The sequence below is a fragment of the Orbicella franksi genome, chromosome 7 (assembly GCF_964199315.1).
Source record: "Orbicella franksi chromosome 7, jaOrbFran1.1, whole genome shotgun sequence".
Taxonomy (NCBI): Eukaryota; Metazoa; Cnidaria; class Anthozoa; order Scleractinia; family Merulinidae; genus Orbicella; species Orbicella franksi.
The window spans coordinates 7242155-7264955 of NC_138151.1; the positions used below are offsets into that span (position 1 = coordinate 7242155).

General features: G+C 45.6%; 5 protein-coding genes across 5 annotated transcripts; 2 read left to right on the forward strand and 3 right to left on the reverse strand.

The window, feature by feature from the left end:
- Positions 1 to 1706, forward strand: LOC145492104 (uncharacterized). The gene has a single exon (XM_081471431.1). It carries the CDS (start codon positions 84 to 86, stop codon positions 1704 to 1706), a length of 1623 nt encoding a protein of 540 aa, XP_081327557.1. The 5' UTR covers positions 1 to 83.
- A 1-nt stretch (position 1707) lies between these two features.
- LOC145492822 (uncharacterized) lies at positions 1708 to 3049 on the reverse strand. Its single transcript, XM_081472200.1, has 2 exons — positions 2716 to 3049; positions 1708 to 2633 (listed from the first exon to the last, which is right to left on the reverse strand). The coding sequence occupies exons 1-2, from the start codon at positions 3047 to 3049 to the stop codon at positions 1708 to 1710; spliced, it is 1260 nt and encodes a 419-aa protein (XP_081328326.1).
- A 3156-nt stretch (positions 3050 to 6205) lies between these two features.
- Positions 6206 to 8518, forward strand: LOC145492106 (uncharacterized). The gene is made up of 2 exons (XM_081471433.1): positions 6206 to 6728; positions 6780 to 8518. Exon 2 carries the CDS (start codon positions 6790 to 6792, stop codon positions 7195 to 7197), a length of 408 nt encoding a protein of 135 aa, XP_081327559.1. The 5' UTR covers positions 6206 to 6728; positions 6780 to 6789; the 3' UTR covers positions 7198 to 8518.
- Positions 8519 to 8604: 86 nt separating this feature from the next.
- LOC145492105 (uncharacterized) lies at positions 8605 to 10407 on the reverse strand. The gene has a single exon (XM_081471432.1). The coding sequence runs from the start codon at positions 10204 to 10206 to the stop codon at positions 8605 to 8607; it is 1602 nt and encodes a 533-aa protein (XP_081327558.1). The 5' UTR covers positions 10207 to 10407.
- Positions 10408 to 16989: 6582 nt separating this feature from the next.
- Positions 16990 to 22726, reverse strand: LOC145491961 (2-acylglycerol O-acyltransferase 2-like). The gene is made up of 4 exons (XM_081471266.1): positions 22300 to 22726; positions 20519 to 20738; positions 19993 to 20171; positions 16990 to 18852 (listed from the first exon to the last, which is right to left on the reverse strand). The coding sequence occupies exons 1-4, from the start codon at positions 22724 to 22726 to the stop codon at positions 18698 to 18700; spliced, it is 981 nt and encodes a 326-aa protein (XP_081327392.1). The 3' UTR covers positions 16990 to 18697.
- Positions 22727 to 22801: the final 75 nt, after the last annotated feature.

The window sequence follows — 22801 nt, forward strand, 5'->3', positions numbered from 1 at the left end:
ATATATTGTCCCTCCGTTCTGTTGCGTGACAATAGTGAGAACAACCATTTTATATTTAACAAATAAAATTGTGTTCAAATAATATGGCCAATTTGTGGAATGGTCCTGCCTTAAAAAAAGCGGAGGCGACGAAGAAAAAGGCGTGGACAAACTTTTTAAACCGCTTCCCCAAAGCGGACAAAAGCCGGTTCGTTTCGCAAGGAAGCGTCGATGAAAAAAATAACGTGACCGCGGAGGTGTTTTTCAAAGAAAGCGAAGACTCGTTTCAAAGCGTCTTCGGCTCAGACAGGAAATATTGGAGCGCGGAAATGAAAGAGGCGCTCGGTTTGGGAGACAGCGGTGGTTTTCCTTATCAATTGTCGCCCCTCAGTTCAAAAGTTTCATTGGCCATCCCTGCAGTACCTTTCGACGGCAAAGCGCAAAGCTTGAAGAAAATATTCGACGCCCCAATCCAAACCTACGTCACGCCTGACCAATATTTCACGACAAAATTCAGAGAAATATTTCAAGATACCAAACTCAGGCACACATCTGCAGCCGAATCAAAACACTGGTTAGGAGGGCCTGACATGAAATATTGGCCGCAGCAGCTCAACTTCGCGGTTTTCTGCGCGACACAGGCGTGCGGAGTTTCTCGCGAAATCTTTGACAGCGGGATGAATCTCCCCCCGCAGATAAGAGCTTTCTACAAATTCCACGTGTATTTCACGGTCAGGCGAATTTTGTACCAGCTGGGAGGAATTCAGAGCATGAGCGCTTTGCCCGGAGACCCGGCTTTCAACCAATTCAACAATCATTACGACGTCGCTTCGTACAAAAGGATATGCAGCGAGTTCGGCATTGACCCCTCGAGCGATTTCCGCTACACGCATGGGGAAAACCACGTTCTGGGAAGCGTTTATGTTTACGTGTCCGGCGCGGGCGCGTCGAAAACTGACTATAAATACCCGGGATGGAACAAATTCAACGATGAAGGCGGCAAAGCTATAAATGGTGACTTGATTTATTTCATCGAGCCGGGGGCCGCTTCTGATGCTCAAGCGGACTGGTTCGCGCCAAACACCGCGAACGGTTTGACGCAGGTGGGCTTGGCACGAATAAATCAGTCAATCGAGGCTTTCGTTTACTGTGTCTTAGGCGCGCAGGTGAACGTCCGCAGCAGCATTCTCGGCTCTGGCGACAGGGCGAAAGAAGCCCAAAGCGAGTTCCTGGTGCTGATGGAAGACGCGATCAGACAGCCCGACTTGGCCAAGAGCGTGCAAAGGTACCAGCTCGCGGTGGATCAAGCGAAAGTCAGGCTCAATCTCGCTGTTGCCCCCATGGCCTGGCTCATGCCTGCGCAAATGATAATCAACACCGCAAGCACGATTGGTTACAACAACAAGCTGAAACAGGCGGTCTCCGGGATGAAACTGGGGGTGAACAACGAGATAAACCCTGACACAAAAAAAGCTGGGCTCAAACTAATGGCAGGCGGCCCGTCAAAGATAAACCCTCCCAATAGCCATCCGTCCAACCCGATACACAAAGCCGCAACAGCCGAATCAAGGAAACCAGCTCCGTCCGAAACTCAACAAGCGCAGCCAACGGCGGAAAAAATAGAGCCCGAGGCTCCGGATAAAACAACGCAACACGAGATTAACAAAACGGCTGTCATTGTCGGTGTAGTTGGATTATCGGCGTTGCTGTTCATGGCTTGGTGGTAAGTTAACGCTGCTTCTTAAAATATTTTTCGAACAAAAAGGCCACCGCGGCAAGAATAAGCAGCCAGGTGTGCTCGGCCAGAAACCCGACGACTTGGCCGGCGGCTTTGAACAGGAAGCTCACGATCGAGCCAATCAGCCCGGGCAGCAGAGAACCGAGTTTTGCGGCAATATCTTTGAGGCCATTTCCCAAAGCTTTGCCGGTGGCTTTCAAACCTCTGGTGAGGACCCCGATGACAGCGCCGATTGTGGTCCCGGCGGCGAGAAGAATAGCGGTCAAGGTCACGCCGTATTTTTTGAAGATCTCTTTGACCCTTTCCAAGAGAGGCCGCCCCCTTTCCCTTTCCGCGATCTGAGTTTGCAAACGCGCGATCTGCTCGTTTCTTTCTGCCACTCTGCCTTCTGCGGCTTCTTTTTCAGAGGGCGAGGCATTCTCATCTTGGATGATTGCCTGGTCTTCCTCGTTTTGGCGCTGCAGCTCGCTTTCCCGCTCTTTCAGGTCGTCCAACGGTTTTGTTTGGTTGAGCCTTTCTTCCATGGCGTTTGTTTCACTTTCTTTTGCTGCGATGCTGGCCCTGAGTCTGTCTACCTTTTCTTGTTCTTTTTCTATGTTTCTTGATTTTTTTGTTAGCGAGTCCAATTCTTTTTTCTTGTTTTCAAGATCGTTTTGATAGTTCTTTTTCAGTTCTTTGAGCCTACGCAGCTCTGCTTCACTTTCAAGATTCGAACCATGTTCATCCTGAATGTCATCAATCTTAGCGTCGGTTTGCTTGATTTTGCGTCTCAGAACTTCCAATTCTTTCTTTTCTTGTTCTCTTTGCGAAGCGAGTTTTTCCGCCTGTTGTAGTTGTTTCTCTGCCTCTTTTTGTCTTTGTTTCATTTCTCTGATGGTATCCCGGTCTTCCACAATGACATCTGCAGCTCTTGGCCCTAAAAAACTTTCATAATCTTGTACTCGCCTCCACCCGTACCTACTGCAACAGTTTTACCCTTGGTTTTCCCTTTGCAAAACTATTCTCTTTAAAGTTGGTAAATACTCTTTTTAACTGGTCTATGACAAATTCCCGTTCCAAATCTGGTTCAAGCAAAGGGATATCTTCTCCAAAAAATGACGTCTCGGCATAATAAGCGTCAGGCAGGCCGGACTGCTCGTGCCGCATAGAAGACATTTCCGTTTGTTCGCCCCCGTGGTAGGGGTCGCCAGGTTGGTAGGGAGTGGACGCCGAGCCTGGATTAAAAGGACGGGTCGTGTCACCCTCTTGTTCTCCATCACCATCATCGTCGTGGTCAATCCGGTTGTCAAGGCCCGTGTCTTCGTAACCAAATTCGCCACCGCCTTCCGCCATAGCGATATATTTCAAGCCTATTATTTTTCAAATTAGAAATAATCGCCGGGATATTTATACAATGTCAGTTGTTCCAGAGAACCTTCGCCCAACGTACAGCGAAAAGACCGTACACGCAATGAAGGCCCAGCGCACGGTCAAGCGAATCACCTTTAACCCCTCTGAAGCCGACCCCGGCAATACGCTGTACGTTTACGTGCCCAAGCTGAACGAGAACGAGGTTCTGGTGCCGAGCTCGCTAGCGCTTGTCTTTGACATCGACCTTGCTGGAGGGCACGCGAACAACTTCCTCGTCCAGAACGTCACGCGGGCGCTCGTTGACAGTCTGGTCGTAAAGTTTGCGGGAACAACCCTGCAAGACACGGTTGGGTACGACATATACAAAACTTTCGAAGACCTTTTTCTTTCGCAGGAAGAGCGCGACAACAGGATTCTCGAAGGGATTCAGAGCGAGGATCTGTGCAATATCCGCTCAGACGCGGGAGACAAGAAAACCTCGGGCGTCGAAGCTGAAAACAAGCTGAACGAGGTTTACGGAAAAAAGTACCGGATCAGGCTGGACCATCAGATCTTAACCGACCACGTGTATGCCGAAGCCATACACGTGGTCAAAGGCTCTGACACAACCCAGCTGAAATACAAGCTGAAAAACATCCAGCTCGAGTACAAAATGATCCTCAGCAAGACTCTGGCAGACGAGGCGCGGAGCGTTTACTCCAGCGGCAAATATTTCAGTTACGACCACGTGATGCATGACAAAGAGGTGGCCTTCAAAAAAGACACTGACACGAAGATCAACATCAAAGTCAACGCCCAAAGAAGGTCGCTGAAAGCCCTCCTCCTCCTGTTTGTAGAGCCGTATACTGCTTGCGACAGAGATTCAGAAAAATTTATCTTCCCCGATCTGACTAAAGTCAGCGTCACGGTCAACGGCTCGCCCAACATGTTTTACAACAGCGGCATCGAAGGCAAGGACATGTGGGAAGAGGCCCGCAACTTGTTTGTGAAAGAAAAAAATTAAAACGGAGCACATGGATATGACAAAGTTCTACACCGGTGATAAGTTCGGGCTTGTGATTGACATGCGCTCCATGGCTGATCAAGGAATGCACGGCAGCGGCACGCGGATTGTGAACAGTACGGACGGTGTCCAGCTGGAAATTGAGCGAAAAGTCGAAGGCTCAGGCAACGTGAAATGCCATGTGTTCGTCATCGCCGACTCCCAGTTCAACCTTATGGACAGACAGCTGGAATCTGTACAGTTTTAATATAGGAACATGGACCCGAGCAAGATTCCCTTCAACGCTCTCATTGTGGGGCCGACTAATTCAGGCAAATCGAGGTTCGTGGTGGACCAGCTCTACGGCCCGTTCCGCGGAAAGTTCGACTACATCGTGCTCATCTGCCCGACGTTCACGCACAACAAGACCTACCGCCGGCTTGGCGAAAACGATCCAAGAATGGATGTGATAGTCTGCGAGCAGCACAACGTGGAAAGGTGGTTGCAGCTCGTGAGATGGCTTTTCGTGGGCACCAACACGCTCATAATCCTCGATTACTGCGCAGCCTCCAAAGACGTGAAAGGGCGCACAGGCGAGCTGGTGAATCTCGCCTTTTCTGCCCGCCATATGGGCATCAGCGTTTGGGCGCTGATCCAGAAGATGACCGGCATAACATCTTCCTTCAGGGAGAACGTGGCGGCGATCGTTCTCTTTTACACCCCCTCGGCCAGGACCACGAAAGCCATCTTCGAGGATTACGCTGGCGAACTCTCCCCGGATGAGTACAAAGGTCTGGTTTCAAAGCTGAAAGAGCGAAAGTTCTCTTATCTTGTGTTCTCGCTTCGCCACCCCTACGGGGTAAAGTTATTTGAATAAAAGAAAAAAGCTGTATATGGCCTTGCACAATGGCTGGAGAAGAGGCCGCGTTAGCAGACGTTATGAACCTTCTTCAAACCGAGCCCGAGCCGTCGAGTGGTCCCGCAGGTGGCCTTGTTCCAACCGCTCCCGGACCCGACATTCCCGCTCTTCGCGAGCAGCTGGCCGTGCTGGTGTCCACAGGCAAAGCCAAAGAGGCCATCGGAGTGCAGTTGACCCACGAGCAGGTGAAGCGCCTGAGCGACAAAGAGGTCGAGAAATTCACCAAACGCTACGAGACGTACGTGGGCTCGAAGACAACGGAAAGCCTGATCGACAGCTTTATTTTTCTTGCAACCAAAGTGGTCGGAATGACCGTCAAAATCAAAGACATCGAGGCTTACCAAAAAGAGCTCAGAAACGACTACATCTTGAACAAAGAGCTCTCCAATCTGGCCGGCAACCTTGCTTTGAAGTGCGGCCGGTTTCTTGCTGCGGCCAACGCTGTGTTCATCACCACTAAACATATTGATTTTAGTCCACAATTGCCGGAGAAGAGCCACCCTTCTCGTGATGAATATGACTATCCGCTTGAGGACGTTGATGAAGTACCCGGCTCAGCAACTGCAGAATAAATGGTCACCATTCATCAACAAATGCTGAGGTCTTGCTGACAAATTGTTAAGAATTAAACTTTTTTATTTGCTTAGAATAGGGTTCGCTTCAGAATGTCAACCGAACAATCCGAGAGCGCACCTGCCGTCACGGCGCCTCAGGTCGAGACCAAGGCAGCGCCTGCCACCGATGTCACACAGCAAGCGACAACTCCGACTGCAACCACGCAGCGCTTAGAAAACCCCAGGCGTGTGGCCGCTGGAAAAATGGTTGCCGAAAGAACGCGGATGGCCCGGGAAGAACAGAAGAAAGCGGCTGAGGCTTATCACGCGGAAAAGGAAGCGAAAGCCGCCACAGCGGCCCCTGAGCCAGCCCCGACCACAGAAGGTGAAAGCCCAAATAGCGGCGGCCTTTTTGGCCTCAGCGCCAACCAATTGATTGCTATTGGCGGCATAGGCGTTTCCCTGCTCGGGATCTATTACAAACGCGAAGAGCTCAAGGCGATGGCCAAGCCCGTGTTCGACAAATTCAAAACGCCGGAGCCCGCGCCTGAGCCCGTGCGTGTTGAGCCAGAACCTGCTCGCGCGACACGGCCAAATACATTTAAAAAAATGTTTTAAACCTTTGTTTGTAATATGTACCGCGATGCCGGAACATAACAACGCTTCACAGAACATTATCACTTTCGTCGCCACTCTTGGTGTCACGTTTTATCTGTTCAAGTTCAGCAGAGATGTTTTGAAAAAAACATTCGAAGTTTTGGATGAAGCCTTTGCCAGAAAACGCATAGAAAAAGACAAAGATAAGAGAGAAAAATTAATAAGAATTATAAAAGATATGGAAGAAGAATTAAAAAAGAATGGAGTTGCAGAAGAAGAAATAACAAAAATAATAGACAGACATATAAATTAAAAAGCCTTGAAAATATACTCAGATGGAAGAAGTATTAATTTTGTTTTAAACTTTTGTTCCGCTCTTATATCGAACATACCATGTCTGACAACAAGCTTGTCAAGACCGTCATTGACGCCGCAACTCTCACGGGATTAGCTGCGGGCATCGGCTGGGTCGCAAAAAAGGTTGTGAAAGAGAATTTCACTTCCGATCCCAGCAGCAGCGTGATGAATTACGTGAAGCTCACCGCTGTCATGGCGGACAGCATTGCGCTCAAAAAGTACCTCGAGGACCAGAAAATCCTCCCCGACAGCGTCTGAATAATGATTTGAAAAAAGCTTCCATTAATATATAACCATGGCGAGCATCGCGATCATGATTGGCGGGGCTGTGTTGAACGCCACGGCTTTTATCGGCGGCAATTATCTGGCGAGGGCGCTCGGCGAGGGCGACAAAGCCGCGCTTGAAGAAAAAAAGCGCCACGACAAGGCTCTCGAAGATTATCAAGCGGCTTACGCCAAATACACGCGCGACCGAACACAACTTCTCGACTGGATCGCGACCAACGAGCAAACAAAGGAGCAGGCCAAGCAGAACTTCACCAACACGGACTACGCCTTCAAACTCTACAACCAGGCGCATCCCGGTGCGCAGGTGGCGCCGCCCAAGGAGCCCAAGCTCTCAGATTTCTATCAGCCGAGCGAGCAGCAGAAAAACGGTGAACTCGCGTTCGTGGGCGCCGGGGCGCTCGCTCTGGGCTACGCGGCCTTTCGGTTCCTTTAAACTTTTTTGCGTCTTTCTCATATGGACGCCAAACTCGCGAAGATTTACTACGGCCCAGGAGGCTACTGGAAAGGAATCGCCGCGATCAAAAAATTTGCCGAGGCCGCCAAGGTACCTGAAGATGCCGCAAAAAAGTGGCTGATCCGGCAAGCGCTCTGGCAGATATTCCTCCCCGCGCCGAAGCGGATCCCTCGGCCGAAATTCGACGTTCCCACGCCCAACAAGGTCCATCAGGCAGACCTTCTTTTTCTGCCGCACGACAAGCTCCCTCGCGGCCGCAAAGTTTTCAAATACGCGCTGACCGTTGTCGACGTGGCCAGCCGCTTCAAAGAGGCCGAACCCCTGACTTCGAAGAATTCTGATGAGGTCACCCATGCCTTTCAGAAGATTTACAAGCGCTCGCCTCTCGAATGGCCCGAAATGCTGCAGGTTGACCCCGGGCGCGAATTCATGGGCGCTGTCACACAAGAGATGGAAAAGCACAAGACATATATCCGGCGCGGGCGCGTTGACATTCACCGCGACCAGGCCATTGTCGAACGTTTCAACCGCACCCTGGCGGAGCGATTGTTCGGGCACCAGTACGCCGTGGGGATGCTTCTCCCTGAGGGCAAGCGGTCCACCGCCTGGGTGAAAAGACTTCCTGAAGTTGTTTCGGCTTTGAACAACGAGGTCACAAGCCTTATCGGCAAGAAACCCACCGTCGCCATCAAAGAAAAATCTGTTTACGCGAGACCGTCGACACCTTACACGAGGCCTGTCGGAAAACGCGAAAAAATCCTCCCCCCTCTTGTCCAAGTTCGTTATCTCTACCAGCCCGGCGAGCTTGAAGGGGGCGTGAAAAGGGCCACGGATCCAATCTGGTCTTTGAAAGTTTTCGGCATTGAAAGATCTTTTTCCAAACCCGATCAACCCGTTCTATACCATCTGCGCGACGGGCCCAAGCGCGGCTTTGTGCGTGAAGAACTTCTGGTTGTCCCTCCAAACACACAATTACCCCCAGAGCAACTTTGAAACTTCGGCTTCCAACCCTCTAAGTTCGTCATCTGTTAATGTTGACAATATATCCATGCAGGTGTACCCGTAAGCTTTTGTATGGATACCATCGTCACCTATCCATCGCTTTGAATCAAATGGCGAAAGCGAAATTTTGTTAAGATGCATACCGTAGATCTCGTGTCCCTCGCTTCGAAGAATGTTCATTCCATGCCATTGCTGCTTCGCGCCGAAAAGCGTTTCCTTGTACTGTTCATGCGTTATTTGTTTCTTGACAACGTTCTTTTTCACGCCCTTCGCTTTTTTAATATTTTTTTCGTCCGCCTTCAAGATGGAGTACATTTTCGGTCTCAGACCAACATACTCTGCGATGGGGGTTCCTGCGCATTCGTCTTTCATCTTGCCCAAGACCTATTTGTTGGTGTTCGAATGGAGTGGATGGTCCTTCGGGTAGTCACTCGTGTCGTAAAGGCCCATGTTGTTTTTCATGTCTTCGTAGACGTCATCCGTTTCGATCTCGACAAGAAGGCTGTCGGTGTCCAAGAGCTCGCACTTCGAGCCGTACTGCTTTTTAAGCTCGTTGTAAAAGAAGTCGTACATCAGGATCTTGCTGTTGTCAAGGATCGTCATCCCCGTGTAGACCGGCTTGTTGAGAAGCAGCTTGCTTTTTCGCATGTCGATTCCTGCCATGTCGTTTGAAAATAAAACATGCCTTGAGTACAAAGGGCTGGCGATCAATTTCCTTATTTTGTCCGTCTCGTTGCTGCGCACTATTCTTATGTCAACGCGGTTGCGCAGGTTTTCCATGGTTTTGCCGAAAACGGAGTTGTTCATGAGCTTGTAAAAGTTCTGTTCGAAGACGCTCTTCGCTTTCTTTCTGAACTCTGTGTTCATCCGGATGTAAGGCTCCATCCAGCGTTCTTGTTCGAACTCCAGCACTCTGTGCACACGCTTCAGTTTCATGTCCTGCTTCAGATAAAACTGCAAGTTTCTGTAATGCACGACGTAGTTCTTTTTGTCATGAAGCGTTAGCAGCAGCTTCTTGCTGTCCGGGGGTTTTAGATCCAGGTCTTTCATCAACCCGTTTTGGTAGTCCGACATCCACTCCTTTTTTACGGCCTTTTTCTCCGGCGCCAGGGGATAGCTGTTGTGCTCCTCGTGCAGTTCTGCAGGGTATTCAAGATCGACCTCGAGAATGCACCCCTTCTTCGCGTTTTCTTTCATCCCAAGAATCTCCTCCTCTGTGGGCAACTCGCGTTTCCACTTGAAACCTCTTATCGGCAGAGGCAAGCTCTTTGCCCATCCGTAAAGATTGTTTGCGTCGAGATAGAGGAGGTATTTTTTTGGCTTGCTGGGGTCGTAGCCCGGTACCTGCGGGTTGTTTGCCTTGGCGTACCTGTTGCTCACCATGGAGATTCCGTCCCGCATTCCCCTTTCCACGAAGAGATGCATTTCGTAGTCTGTGAAGAGCTCAAGCTCGACCCCAGTCTTTTTCAAGAGCGCGTCCCAGGAGAGGCCTGGCGACGTGAAATAGTGCGCCGGATCCAGCCCGTACTGATAAAGGCACAGTTTTCGGAAGTTCTCAAACACATCCGCCAGCAGCGCGACGTCAGTTTTCACGTAAAGATCGTGGTAATCGCCCAGCGTTTTGTATCCAAAAGCCTCCCAGACGGCCTGCGCGTGCGCGTACTCTTCGTCTGTTATGTGCTCGTCGTTCAGCTTGCTGTAAAACTTCTCTTTGTCCGGAAGCCTTGTCTCGCTGAATCTTTCCCTTGAGTCCATGTACTCGTAAGGATAGATCCCTTTTTTGTAAAGCAGGTCGCTGCCTTTCGAAATCGTTGATGTTATTTTCAAAGCCTCCTTCGGTGTCGCTCTTACAAGTGAATCAAGGCTCCCTTGCAAAAAGTTCAAGCTGTCGATGAAACAAAGATTACCGACTGAGAATGTGATATATTTCTCCATGTTGTTGGCGACACATTTGACCTCTTTCTCCAGCTTCGACATCGCTTGCATCAAGTGGTGCGCGTCGTAGCCCCTCAGGTTGTGGAATACGACTGGTATTGGGTCAGTCTTCGGGTTAATTCGCAGTTTCTTGTTGCATTCGGCGTGCGCGGCTCCGCGGTACCTGCCCGTTATGTGGCAATGGTTCTTTACTGCGTCTCTGAAGTTTTTCTGAAGTAAAGGGTTTCCACAGTACTTGCAGTTTTCCTGTGATTCGGCTTCCAACTTTCAGCCTTTGAAATCCCCACTTCTCCTTCTCTTTCTGTGCCATGTAGAAACATTTTTTGTGGCCTTGCCCCCAATAACCCCATTTTTCTCTTACGCCTTCTTCAACCGGTTCTTCTTCAACGTTCCAGACGGGCAAAGAATCCATGAATTCGTCTTTTATCAGAGCTTTGTTGCAAACATGGCAATCGACCGCTTTCTTGAAGTCTTCCCAGTCCTTCCACGTCATTTCAATCGGCTTTGGTGTGGCCAAACTCTCTCTTATTTTCTCCTCCTCCCGCATAATGGCACCTAAAAACTCCCCAACCGCGTTTTCACCCCTGTACGTGTTGGAACCTACCACTTCACCATCGCTTCTCACAACAAGGTAAGAATAACCGCATGCCTCGTGCCTTTCGGTCTTCTCTGTGTAGCTTGTTTGCATTCTCCCACGCTCACAGCCCAGAATCTTTCTGATAATTGCCTCAAAGTCCGCGTAAATAATGAAAGGCGCCTTCATCTGTTTTTTGAAGTTTTGGAAGGAAAGTATGTTTTCCCCCTCTTCCGGCATCACGATCCTTGTTGGCCTGCCGTTCACACCGTTGCAATATTTTTTGTGATCCACGAGCAAGTCTGCTCTTGAGAAACCGGTCAAGTACAGCATGCAATAGTGCTTCGTATCTCTGTGCTTGGTCTGATCGAACAGCAAAGCGCTTTCTCTTTTTACGTAACAATAGTGCTGAAGTTCCCCTTTCTCGATTAACATCAGGTTTATCCGCAGCACATTCGCTTGTTTTTGGCTTATCCGGTGCACAATCACACAATCGTTTTCCCAGCCAAATACGTTTATTGCGAGTTTTGGGTTTTGTTCCTCGAGCTTTTCTATCTGTTTTACCGGTGTTGGGAAATCGATGCCTGCGTAGTTGATACCGACATTGACCGGATATTTGCTTGGTCTTTGCGGGTTCTTTCCATCTTTTGGAGGGAATAAAGCGGATCTGATTGCCCACTTCAAACATTCGTTGTCTCTGTTTTGCACGTTGATTATTGCCTTCTTTTTCGCCAGTTTGGCAGGAAGAGGGAAATAGGTCCCTCCGCGAAGTGGCTGATAGCGCGCAACATTCACGTACGCGACCTGTATCCTTTCAACCGCCCATCCTGATCCCATCTCGGACCAGTGCTCTATTTCTCCTTTTGCGTTTTCAATGAATTCGTCAAATTTTTGTCTTATCAGGTCCTCATCATTTTTTTTGAAAACGTGCGGTTCGTCTTCTTTAAAATAATGCTCTATGAATTGCGTTTCACCGTTTCTTTCTATTGAGAACTTTACTTGTAACCCGAAACTTACTTTTACGCTATTTAACCCAAGGGTTTCTTGTTCGACCAAATCGGTGATCTTTTCTTTGTTCTCTCTTGCGAACTTCAAAATATCTTTATTGTTTGGGTTCCTTTCGGATATATCCATTCTTCACACACGGAGCCATTCTTGGAAATTGTTTTGAGATATTTGGAACCCATCGTATAATGCGTGAAACTCGGGTGTCAACGGTTCGGGAAGGTTTGTTCTTTCCTCCCTCGGTATTGGGCCGTAGAACATTTGCAGAACATCGGACGAATACCTTGCGGCAGCCATGTCGGCGCAGTATACACTGTGCATATAGATCTCCAATAGGAAAATATTTCTGGCACATTTTTTGTATAAACTAGTGAAGGGCACATCCGCGCATATTGATTACTTGCGTTGCAGCTTCGATGGACCCGAAGTGAGGTTTCTGGCACAGCACTGATCAAGGACGAAGAGAAACACACACACATATATAGTGGGAGTTCTGGACACAGTGGGTAGCAAGAGAACAACAACCGTCCGAAAAAAGCCCCCCAGCTCCTTCTCCGAAGCTTTAGTCTGAGGAGAAGGAGCTGGGGGGCTTTTTTCGGACGGTTGTTGTCCTCTTGCTACCCACTGTGCCAGAACCCCCACTATATATGTGTGTGAAGTGTATGGGTGTATGGGGTTATGTGAATGTCGTGTCTTATCATGTAGATAACAAAAGAAAAACTCGCTCGAATCCAATATTTTGTAACAAAAGTCCAGATGTTAAGGTAGGAAAAGTTTGAGGATTAAATCGCAACTGTTCTGATCGATCGCATCTTTTGTTCGGATCGTTAAATCTGTTACATCGCAAGTGTTCCGTAACGTGTTTGTCGATCGATCGCATCTTTTGTTCGGGTTCTAGCATCGTTAAATTTATGTTTGCCACAAATTTCAGGGTGGTCCATTTAGGGTAGTCCATGGGTAGTCCATTCGAGTAATCCACGGACCAGGTCCATCGGGGTAGTCCATGGACTAGGGGTCAGAGAAATGTACCGAATGACGCGGTGTGGTTTCTGTATCTAGTTTTGAAGTCGTTCTCTGTGAATCCGATGTAGGTTTCTGTCGTGTTGTTGTCTTTGCGTGTTACGGTGGCTTGGTAGATTACAGATGATTGTAGGCAGTTTCCGTCCAGCGGACATGCGTTCTTTTGTCGGCAGTTACATGTCTTTTTATTGTTGATAGTAGCGGCGGCGGCGGTGTCATCAGTCGGCATAGATGCAGTTAGGATGCGTTTGTTATGGCTGTCGATTATTTGTTTTGTGTTGTTCATGCAGCTGTAACTGATCTTAATGGTGTTTCGGTTGAAGATTTTTCTTAGCTTGTGATCTTTCGGAAAGTGGTTGTCTATCAGGGCGAGGAATTTGTGTCCGATGTCGGTGCTGGTGTTCTTGCTAAAATGAGGGTTGTACCAGAGGATGTTATTACGTTGTCGGTTTCTCCGTTTGCGTGTGTTGGCTGGTTCGTACCGTAGTGTGTAGTGATATCCACTTTCGTCGAGTGCTTTCTGGTATGGAGGGGCGGCTTGGTCAAAGGATGCTTTGTCGGATGATAGGGACGACAGTCGTTTGTTGATGCCGGTGGGAATGTTCTTAGTAGTGATCGGCGGATGGTTGCTCTCGCGGTGAACTTATTGCAGTTAAGTATTACGGCTTTGTAATTTATGCTATACATACAGTGTATGTACAGCATAAATTACAAAGCCGTTACAGAACACAAGCGTGCATATAAAGAATGTTTGGCAAATTAACATATTATAGGTTAAATTGAGGTATGTCCGCCATTTTGAATAATCAAATCCCGCCGGTGTCAGAAACTCGTTTGTCTAGTTTGGCTATGACGCTTTATAAGTGCGACACCACCCGGATGGTTGGGCGGCCAGTTAATAACTCCATCGTAATATACACATCTCTCTTAATCTCTCTTAAAACAATACCTCCTGGATATATAATCAAGTATTCTTCCTCAACCACATATATACCTGCACATCCTACATCTCATTAATCACCTACTTATACCTACATCCTACATCTCATTAATCCCTACAGATACCTACTCAGCCTACCATCTTATTAATCCCCCACATATACCTACACAGCCTACATCTCATTAATCTCCCTCGTATACCTACACAGCATACATCTCATTAATCCTACATATACCTACACAGCTTTCATCGTATTAATTCCCAACATATACCCACACAGCCTACATCTCATCAATCCCCCACATATACCTGCAGAGCCTACATCTCATTAATCCCCCTCAAATACCTACAGAGCCTAGATCTTATTAATTCCCTACATATACCTACACAGCCTACAGCTTATTAATCCCCCTCAAATACCTACAGAGCCTAGATCTTATTAATTCCCTACATATACCTACACAGCCTACAGCTTATTAATCCCCCACATATACCTACACAACAAACATCTCATTGATCCCCCACATATACCTACACAACCTACATCTCATTAATCCCCCACATATACCTGCACAACCTACATCTCATTAATCCTCTACATATACCTACACAACCTACATCTCATTGATCCCCCACATATACCTACACAACCTACATCTCATTAATCCTCTACATATACCTACACAACCTACATCTCATTGATCCCCCACCTATACCTACACAGCCCACATCTCATTAATCCTCTACATATACCTACACAACCTACATCTCATTGATCCCCCACATATACCTACACAACCTACATCTCATTAATCCTCTACATAAACCTACACAACCTACATCTCATTAATCCCCTACATATACCTACACAACCTCCATCTCATTAATCCCCCTCGTATACCTACACAGCAATACATCTCATCAGTCCCCTACATATACCTACACAGCTTTCATCGTATTAATTCCCAACATATACCTACACAGCCTGCATCTCATCAATCCCCCTCATATACCTACACAGCCTACATCTCATCAATCCCCTACATATACCTACACATTCTACATCCTAAATCTCATTAATCACCTACTTATACCTACACAGCCTACATCTTATTGATCCTTCACATATACCTACGCATCCTACATCTCATTAATCCCTACATATACCTACAGAGCCTACATCTTATTAACATCTCATTAGTTCCCCACATATACCTACACAGCCTACATCTCATTAACCCCCTACATATACCTACACAGCCTACATCTCATTAATCCCTCACATATACCTACACAGCCTACATCTCATCAATCCCCCTCATATACCTGCACAGCCTACATCTCATTAATCCCCCTCATATACCTACACAGCCTAGATCTCATTAATCCCTACATATACCTACACAACCTACATCTCATTAATCCCCTACATATACCTACACAACCTACATCTTATTAATCCCCCACATATACCTACACAACCTACATCTCATTAATCCCCTACATATACCTACACAACCTCCATCTCATTAATCTCCCTCGTATACCTACACAGCAATACATCTCATCAATCCCCTACATATACCTACACAGCTTTCATCGTATTAATTCCCAACATATACCTACACAGCCTGCATCTCTTTAATCCCTCACATTTACTTTCACAATCAAACCTACAACTCAAAAATCAAACCTACAACTCGCTTACGATTGTTGTATACGTCAAAAAAATGTCGTAGGATTTTAAAACATGTTTTAAAATGCTGCGACAATCGTAGCCGCAATCGATAGAAAATGACGTATTTCGTAACAAATTTCTTGCGTCAAAATGGCGGACGGAGTTGTTGTTGACTGAGTCACATGAAGCCGTTTCTCGAAAAGTAATGAACGGATTAAAGCGAAAAATATCTCGTTATAAAGTTATTTTTTAGAGCACAGGACAGCTAAAATATCTGTTTGGAACTTTCGCTCTGAAAATCCCGATGCAAACTTTTGCATATTTAATTTAGTAAGTGAAAATGTCGTGCGCGTGTAAATGGTCCTTGGTCATGTCGTAGGCCCGTCGTAAGCTTGTGTTATGAGACAAAGTCGTACAGTGTAAATCGGCCCTAAGAATAAATATCCGAGCATATTTTCGCTTCAAATGGAGGCTATTGTGTGTGGCCATTGTGTTTATTATCCTTCAAATATTTTTCGCAACACGGGCGATTATGAAAATTGAGGAATTTCATTCGGATATTCCCCAGTTTTAGCTGGGAAATATTCAGTCATGTGACGCGTTTTGACCAATCGCGGAAATATTTGACGTATTATAATGACTACTTCTACTTTCAGTGGTCACTCCCTAAGATTTATGTTGAAACATATGAAACGTCAAGTAACAAGGTATCATTTTTGTTTTCCAACAATGCGTATTTTTATCATGTTTATCTCCGCAGTTTGCATGCTATTCTTTGTTAGGCTAAGATGGCCAAAGAAAAAGAGTATTTACGATTTAGTTTTTGTACTGTATGGTCAGGAGACGTTGTCAACAGTCAGGGTTTATGAGAAGGATCTATCATCTCGCATAGATTTGTCCATCTAAATTAAACTAGTGAGAGTTCTTTTCTACTATTGTGAAAATTACTGGGGGTTAAGGAATCATTCGCCTACAGTAGAGAAGTGTGAAGCGCAACGGGTAAGGAGAGCCGGCATCCGCACCGTGAGGTAAGAAGGGAGACTGGGACTTTCATTAAGTCGCGGTCGCATAGCTACGAGGAGACGCGAAAATTCAAGATGGCGTCTGGAAATCCCTTGCTAACGTTAGAACGAATGTTAAATGGCAGAACAACCTTAAAAACACAGAAGGTTACGCACAACAACATCGTATGTAAGTAAAGTATTTATCGTCTTCGTTCTTCATCTAAAGATATGCTGCTATAGTCTTAAAATCCTCGACGTGATCACTATGTTCTAGAACAACTGATCTGAACTCGAGTTCAACAGAAGTGTTCGTATAAAAACTATTTACCAAACCTAGCTAAGACGTGCTAAGGAATATCACATAAAGTTAGGGTATAGTGTTCGGGAGCAAATCAAGCTAAATGCACACTGCAGCCATATCAAGAAATTGATAACAAGAGAAATTTTGATCCAAATAATTTACAATATCATCACATGATATAATGGCTACGGTTTGGTAGTAAATTTTGAATGTAAATTTGCTTGATTTTGATTCACTTAATGTGCATAATTGTGTATATTTTCAGGTATTGGAACAGAGCTTCTGAATGAAATCCAGCAAGTTATGAGAGAAGACAAAGAGAAAGCAGTCCGAGATGCTGTGAGTAGCTAAATGTCAACGCATGCTCTATTTTGCGCCTGCTTAAAGGGTGTGTTTGGAGATTTAAAATGAAAAAGAAAAACAAACAAGAGAAAAAGGCTCTTTTTATTTTAAGCTTTCTTTATTTTTTGAGTAATTTTTTGAAGTTACAAATTGACTAGGATATTATTTTGTAATACTAACAGACCCCAGCTTAAAAAAGTCTTGTAATCTCGGCTTCAGTGTCATTAGTATTATCATTACTCAATATTTGCTCATCTGGTCTGAAAAATTAACTGTACATCAAAACGTAATCTTTTGAATGTTTCTCTCATAAATACCAGGTTGCTGCTGCTGAAGCAAAGGCACTTGCAAAGCTGAATCAATCTTTGAATGAACTAAGAGAATGAATGAATGACAGCGTTCAATGCTAAATGGAAATACGAAAAATTAGCAGTTCAATTCGACTCATCGTTCGCGATTCGCGGTCATTTTGCGTTGTTGTTTTGCAGAGGACAGCTATGAAATGTTTAAAGGTTTACTTAACACACTTGTACAGCCTTTCTTTTTCTCATTAAGCCTTTTGTTTGGTGGTGCTCATTGACGTCGTGGTTTGCTCCAGACTCCATCCACGTGACGCCGGAGGAATTTATAAACGCATACAGCTTTATTTCTACGGTTAGGCCTACGGTCCAAAGTAATCCGTCACGAAAACGGAGCTTTTCGAAAACGCTCTTCAAATCGGAGGAATTTGAAAACGCCGGCTTTGAGTTTTCGTGTAGACGAAAAACATTTTAAAACGGACCTTTTCGAACACGGTAGGTCAGGAGAACCACGTCAGTGATTTCCCTGGTCGAGATTTCCTCAAACAAAAGTATAAAACGACCGGTGATTGTTGCGTTTTTCAATATCTCCGGTGTAGTGTCAAGCACTATCAAGGCTTTTAATCTCTTCATAACCCCAGCTTCATCCGTTTTTCAATTAGCCTGTATTAATCCGAGTGATGTTTTGAATCTCTTCAAAATGACGATGTCCTGTCCCGCGTCACGCGGCTAATTTGGTCTCAATCACGCTGCTAATTTTGGGGCGATCACGCGTCACGCAAAAACCTTTTGCCACCCTCTTAGAACAACAACAAAAACAACAATCTTTATCTCCACAGTACTCTCTCTTGCCTTATAACTATTACAGAAAATACAGATAATAAAATTAGAGTACTGGCTGACTGGAGTAGTCATAGGGGCTAGCGGAACCAAGCAGCCAGTTGACATCAGCGTTAAATAAAAAAAAAAATTAAAGGAAAAGTAATTACGGGTCAGCAAGATAGCAACAAAAGCACACATAAAAAGAAATGAAAAGAGTCTCTAATTGGTTAATTACGGAAATCTGTCGTCTTGGATTTTCGCGCGCAAAAGACAGCCATTCTAAGACCGACACTCTACTAGACTACGAGTAGTCCCTCTTTCGCTTAGTCCGTCGTGCGTGACCTGAAAGAAAACCGCAAAAAAAAAAAAAAAGAAATGACCGCGCGAAATCCTGCATTATCATGCATGGCATGTCATTCGGGTTAAATCTCGGATGTCTTTCTCGCAGGCCGGAAGTGTTAGTCCAAAACTTATTAAGGAGATCCGTTTGTCAGTCTACGCTGAGGATAAAACGAAAGATAATGTTTAATTCTGCAGCGGTTATTCAGTATTTGTAGCTAAACGATCAATAACTCTGAGGTATCTGTTGGATGATACTTGTCCTTGTATTTTTCATACAACTCTTTAAGATCTTCTATGTATCGCGAGTGGAGTTTGTCGATTTCTTCTTGGCTTGGATTAGCAACTTTGCGCACAGGAATAGGCGCTCCCACTGTCAAGGTAAAATAGAACAAAAAAACAACAATATCCGATAAATGATGCCCTATAAGGGAGTTTACAGAAAACGGGATATTTCAGAAAAAAAATCAATATGGAATATTTAGAACAGATATGCCGGAATATCAAGAAGGAAAAATATAAATAATCCTGCTCTTCTGAAGAGCTTGGCCATCAATATCTCCCTTTTTTTCAAATCTCGAGCATGATCTCAGAACTCTGCCGAAAGCGTTAACAATAGTTTACTTACAGATGACTAAAGCGTACGTATGAGAACTTGTGTGGAGCGATCTATAGGAGTTTGTATGGATTTGAAATTCGATCGAAAACACGAAGTCTAGCCTGTTCACAGACCCTCTATTTTGAGCCCGTCAAGATCGCAAGCTTAGCTTAGTTCATCGAAGCACGGACGCACGGTCCTATAGAGCTACATAAAAACTCGGATAGTTTTGCCTTTAATTGGTTACAACCTCTATGCTAATAGGTCAGTGAATTCCCGGGAGGAAACGCCCATATAAAAAGGACTGGGGTCCATGCTCGTCGAAAATTTTGAAAAGAACCCCTAACAGGTACCAAGGTTCTATTTTGTGGGTGTGGCTTAACATTTTCTTTACCCCTAAGAGGTACCAAATCTAAAACAACACATTATCTCCTGTCATATTTTTTTCGGCTCAATACCTGTAGAAGGTGCCACAACAGCTCCCGCTGTGGACCTGTTGAGGATGAACACCCTCAGAGGTACCAAAACTATTTTTTTAACCCCCAAAAGGTACGACGAGCACCCCCCCCGTCCTTTTTATATGGGAGTTCCCACCGGGATGAACAACCTCGTTCCCAGGGTCTCTCATCTGAAGGGCTGTAAGATGAGAGATCTGGGAACGAGGTTGCGGGGTGAAATTGTGGAACTTGAGATCTAGGGGATAGATGGCACGAGTTTATATGCAATTTAGCTTGAAATCTGAAAACGAACTTTGAAGGAAAGGCCGCGAAATCGCAAAACTTGGAAAGGATAACAAAGCTCGCTTTTATCAGTGGCATGGGCTCCTGGCTTTAATGAAAAATTAAGGCTGTACACCGTTGCCGGGAATTAAAATCAGCCAGGAATGTAATGGCACACGTGAAACGCTCGACCTACCTACAACGTGGATTGGAGATCGTCTCGGCAGCATACAAGCTCCCCAACAATAACAAAATCCACTCTGGGTTTTGGATCGAAGCCAGCGCTGAAATCGTGAAAATCGAGAGTAGTAACCGCCACCAAAAATATGAAACAGATTGTTCTGTCCAAAGGCAAAAACAGGAACAAGTTCACATCTGCAAAGAACAGAAAAGCGCAGTGTGTAAATCACGTCAAAAAGCTGTTTAGAGGAAGTTAGCTGTTTAGGAGAAGGCGTTATACGAGACTGCTTAGATTGCCCTTTGATTGTAAATAGACGTGGAAAAGCTGAGAAATAAGTGCATGTACTTAAGTCGCAGCAAATTTCAAGTTAGTTTCAGAACAGTTAACAAACATTTGCGCGCACAAGATGGCAAAGCTTTACAATGATCCGTTAAGACCTCATATGCGCCCCATGCCACAACGAGAACGGATGATGTAAAGCGCATCTGATTTTTCGGGTCGAATCTCAGACAATTCTCTCGCCACAAAATCTCATACAAACCCAGTCTGTAACGCCAGTTTAATAAATCCCTTTCGACGTTTTAGTGTCAGCACGTAGCTATCAAAGCGAGTGTCAAGTATCTCTGCTGCTCCGCCCACAACGATGACAACAGAGTGCCCCGCCCCTTTTTGTGTCAGCGTGTATTCCAAGCTTGGACGTGTCACGTCAATCACACCCAGGCTCATGAGAACGTCACGGTATAGCCAAGCCGTCAAAAGACCTGTGAAGGTAACAACCACTGTGTAATTATTGCAATGATAGTTCCTTTTACTCTGTTTAATCGGATTAACCTACAGGAGGAAGACCCATGCATGCGTTTCCCGTTTCTACTTTTGTCTTTTTACATTTGCACTCTTCAATTTGACAAAAAATTATCAACTTCTATCAATATTGGGCAATACAGAAAAATCTTCTCCCTCAAATGAGTTTGGAAACACAAAAATACCATTAAACTACTTCTACGACCTCACCGAACCACAGGGGCGGATGGGCTCCTAACACTATTTCTTTATACACTACTGCTGCCCCCAACGCTGCTACTGCTACTGCTACTGCTACTGCTACTGCTACTGCTACTGCTACTGCTACTGCTACTGCTACTGCTACTGCTACTGCTACTGCTACAGCTACTGCTACTGCTACTGCTACTGCTACTGCTACTGCTACTGCTACTGCTACTGCTACTGCTAATGCTAATGCTACTGCTACTGCTACTGCTACTGTCACTTATTCTGTTACTGCCACTGCCAATGAATACTGCTGCCACTGGCACCACTGAATGCTGCTGCTACCACTTTTACTGCTACCGGTACTGCTACTGGCACTGCCACGGCCACCGCTACTACTACCACTGCTGCCACTGGCCGCTTCTGCCTCTGCCACTGAATGCTGCTGCTACTACGTTTGCCGCTACAGGTACTACTGCTGCCACTGCCAATGCCACTTCTACTGCCCCTACTGCTGGCCTCTACTACTGCCACTGCCACTGCTACTACTGACTTCTTTTGTCAATGCCATTGCTACTACTCTGCTACTGCTACAGCTGATTCTAATGCTACATGTCATGCCAATCCGATCCATGATCCATTTACTCGAACACCAGTATGCCAATACCGATTTTACTCCGTAATCGTACCTATAACTAAATTCTCGATCGTGATTGGTTCTCCGCGCGCCTATTTGTCACGTAATCGGTGCTCGCCATTCGCACGTCAATTACGCGCGCTTTAATGGCTTTTCCTATAGTTTTTAAAACATACGTAGAAAGCGCTATCGACTTTTTCGCTCAAACGAAGCTCTCAAAATACTTTTTTTAATTTAGAGATTTGTTATAGATACGATTAATTAGTAACTGGACCTCGTGACAGCCTGAATATGCGACAAAGGTCGACTTGAGGGAAGTCTATTCAGGGAGTGATCTTGCTCGTAATTTCAAATCGGTCTGGCGCTCGTCCGAGTTTAAAGTAACTCGCGCGAATACTGCCTGAATAATATTTATGCGACACGAGGTCAATTACTATTACAAATCAGTTCATTATTGTAATGATTTCATACAAAAGAAAGAATAAAGCAATAAGTTTCATAGAATATAAGAAATAATGCAGTACCTAAAACAACGATGTTTTTTCGATAACACTAGGAGGGGATGTTAGATTCGACAAGTCGGGACAAATATATGCTAAATATAATAAGTCAAATAAAGAAATTTTAAATTTATAGCGACCGCGAAAAAGCATTTTAAAGAATATCGCAAATATCGTGAGCGCTGCTAGTTTTCTCACTTGAGTGAACTGACAGATGCGGTATAATCCCAGGGAACTTTTCACTAAATCCACAAGCCTCTGTATTCAACGCCATTGATACTCCCTCGGTAAATATACCATGGGGATGATAGCCTAAGATGTAGTTCTTCTGAGGATCAAGTTCGCTCGTCTTGACGAGAGTGATCGGGAAATAATCGCTTATGTACTTGAAAACAGAAAGCCGCCTTGTGAAGTTCCTTAGAAGGTCTCTTCCCCCTCGTTCGGGAGTTTTCCACTCCACAAGATACATCCATGATAAATACAAAAGTACAAACGGCCATAGAGGAGTATAAAAGAACAACAGAGATAGCGTGACCATGCCGAGAAGATGCATTCCTCCTAAGAAACCCACCACGTACAGAAGCGTGACACTGGCTGTTTGCAGGATGTAGTTAACAAACGACATGTCTGTGATTTTGAACGAGAAACAGCGATCGATAAATACAGTGTATTTACTCTCCTCTGTCGTGTATGATTTTCG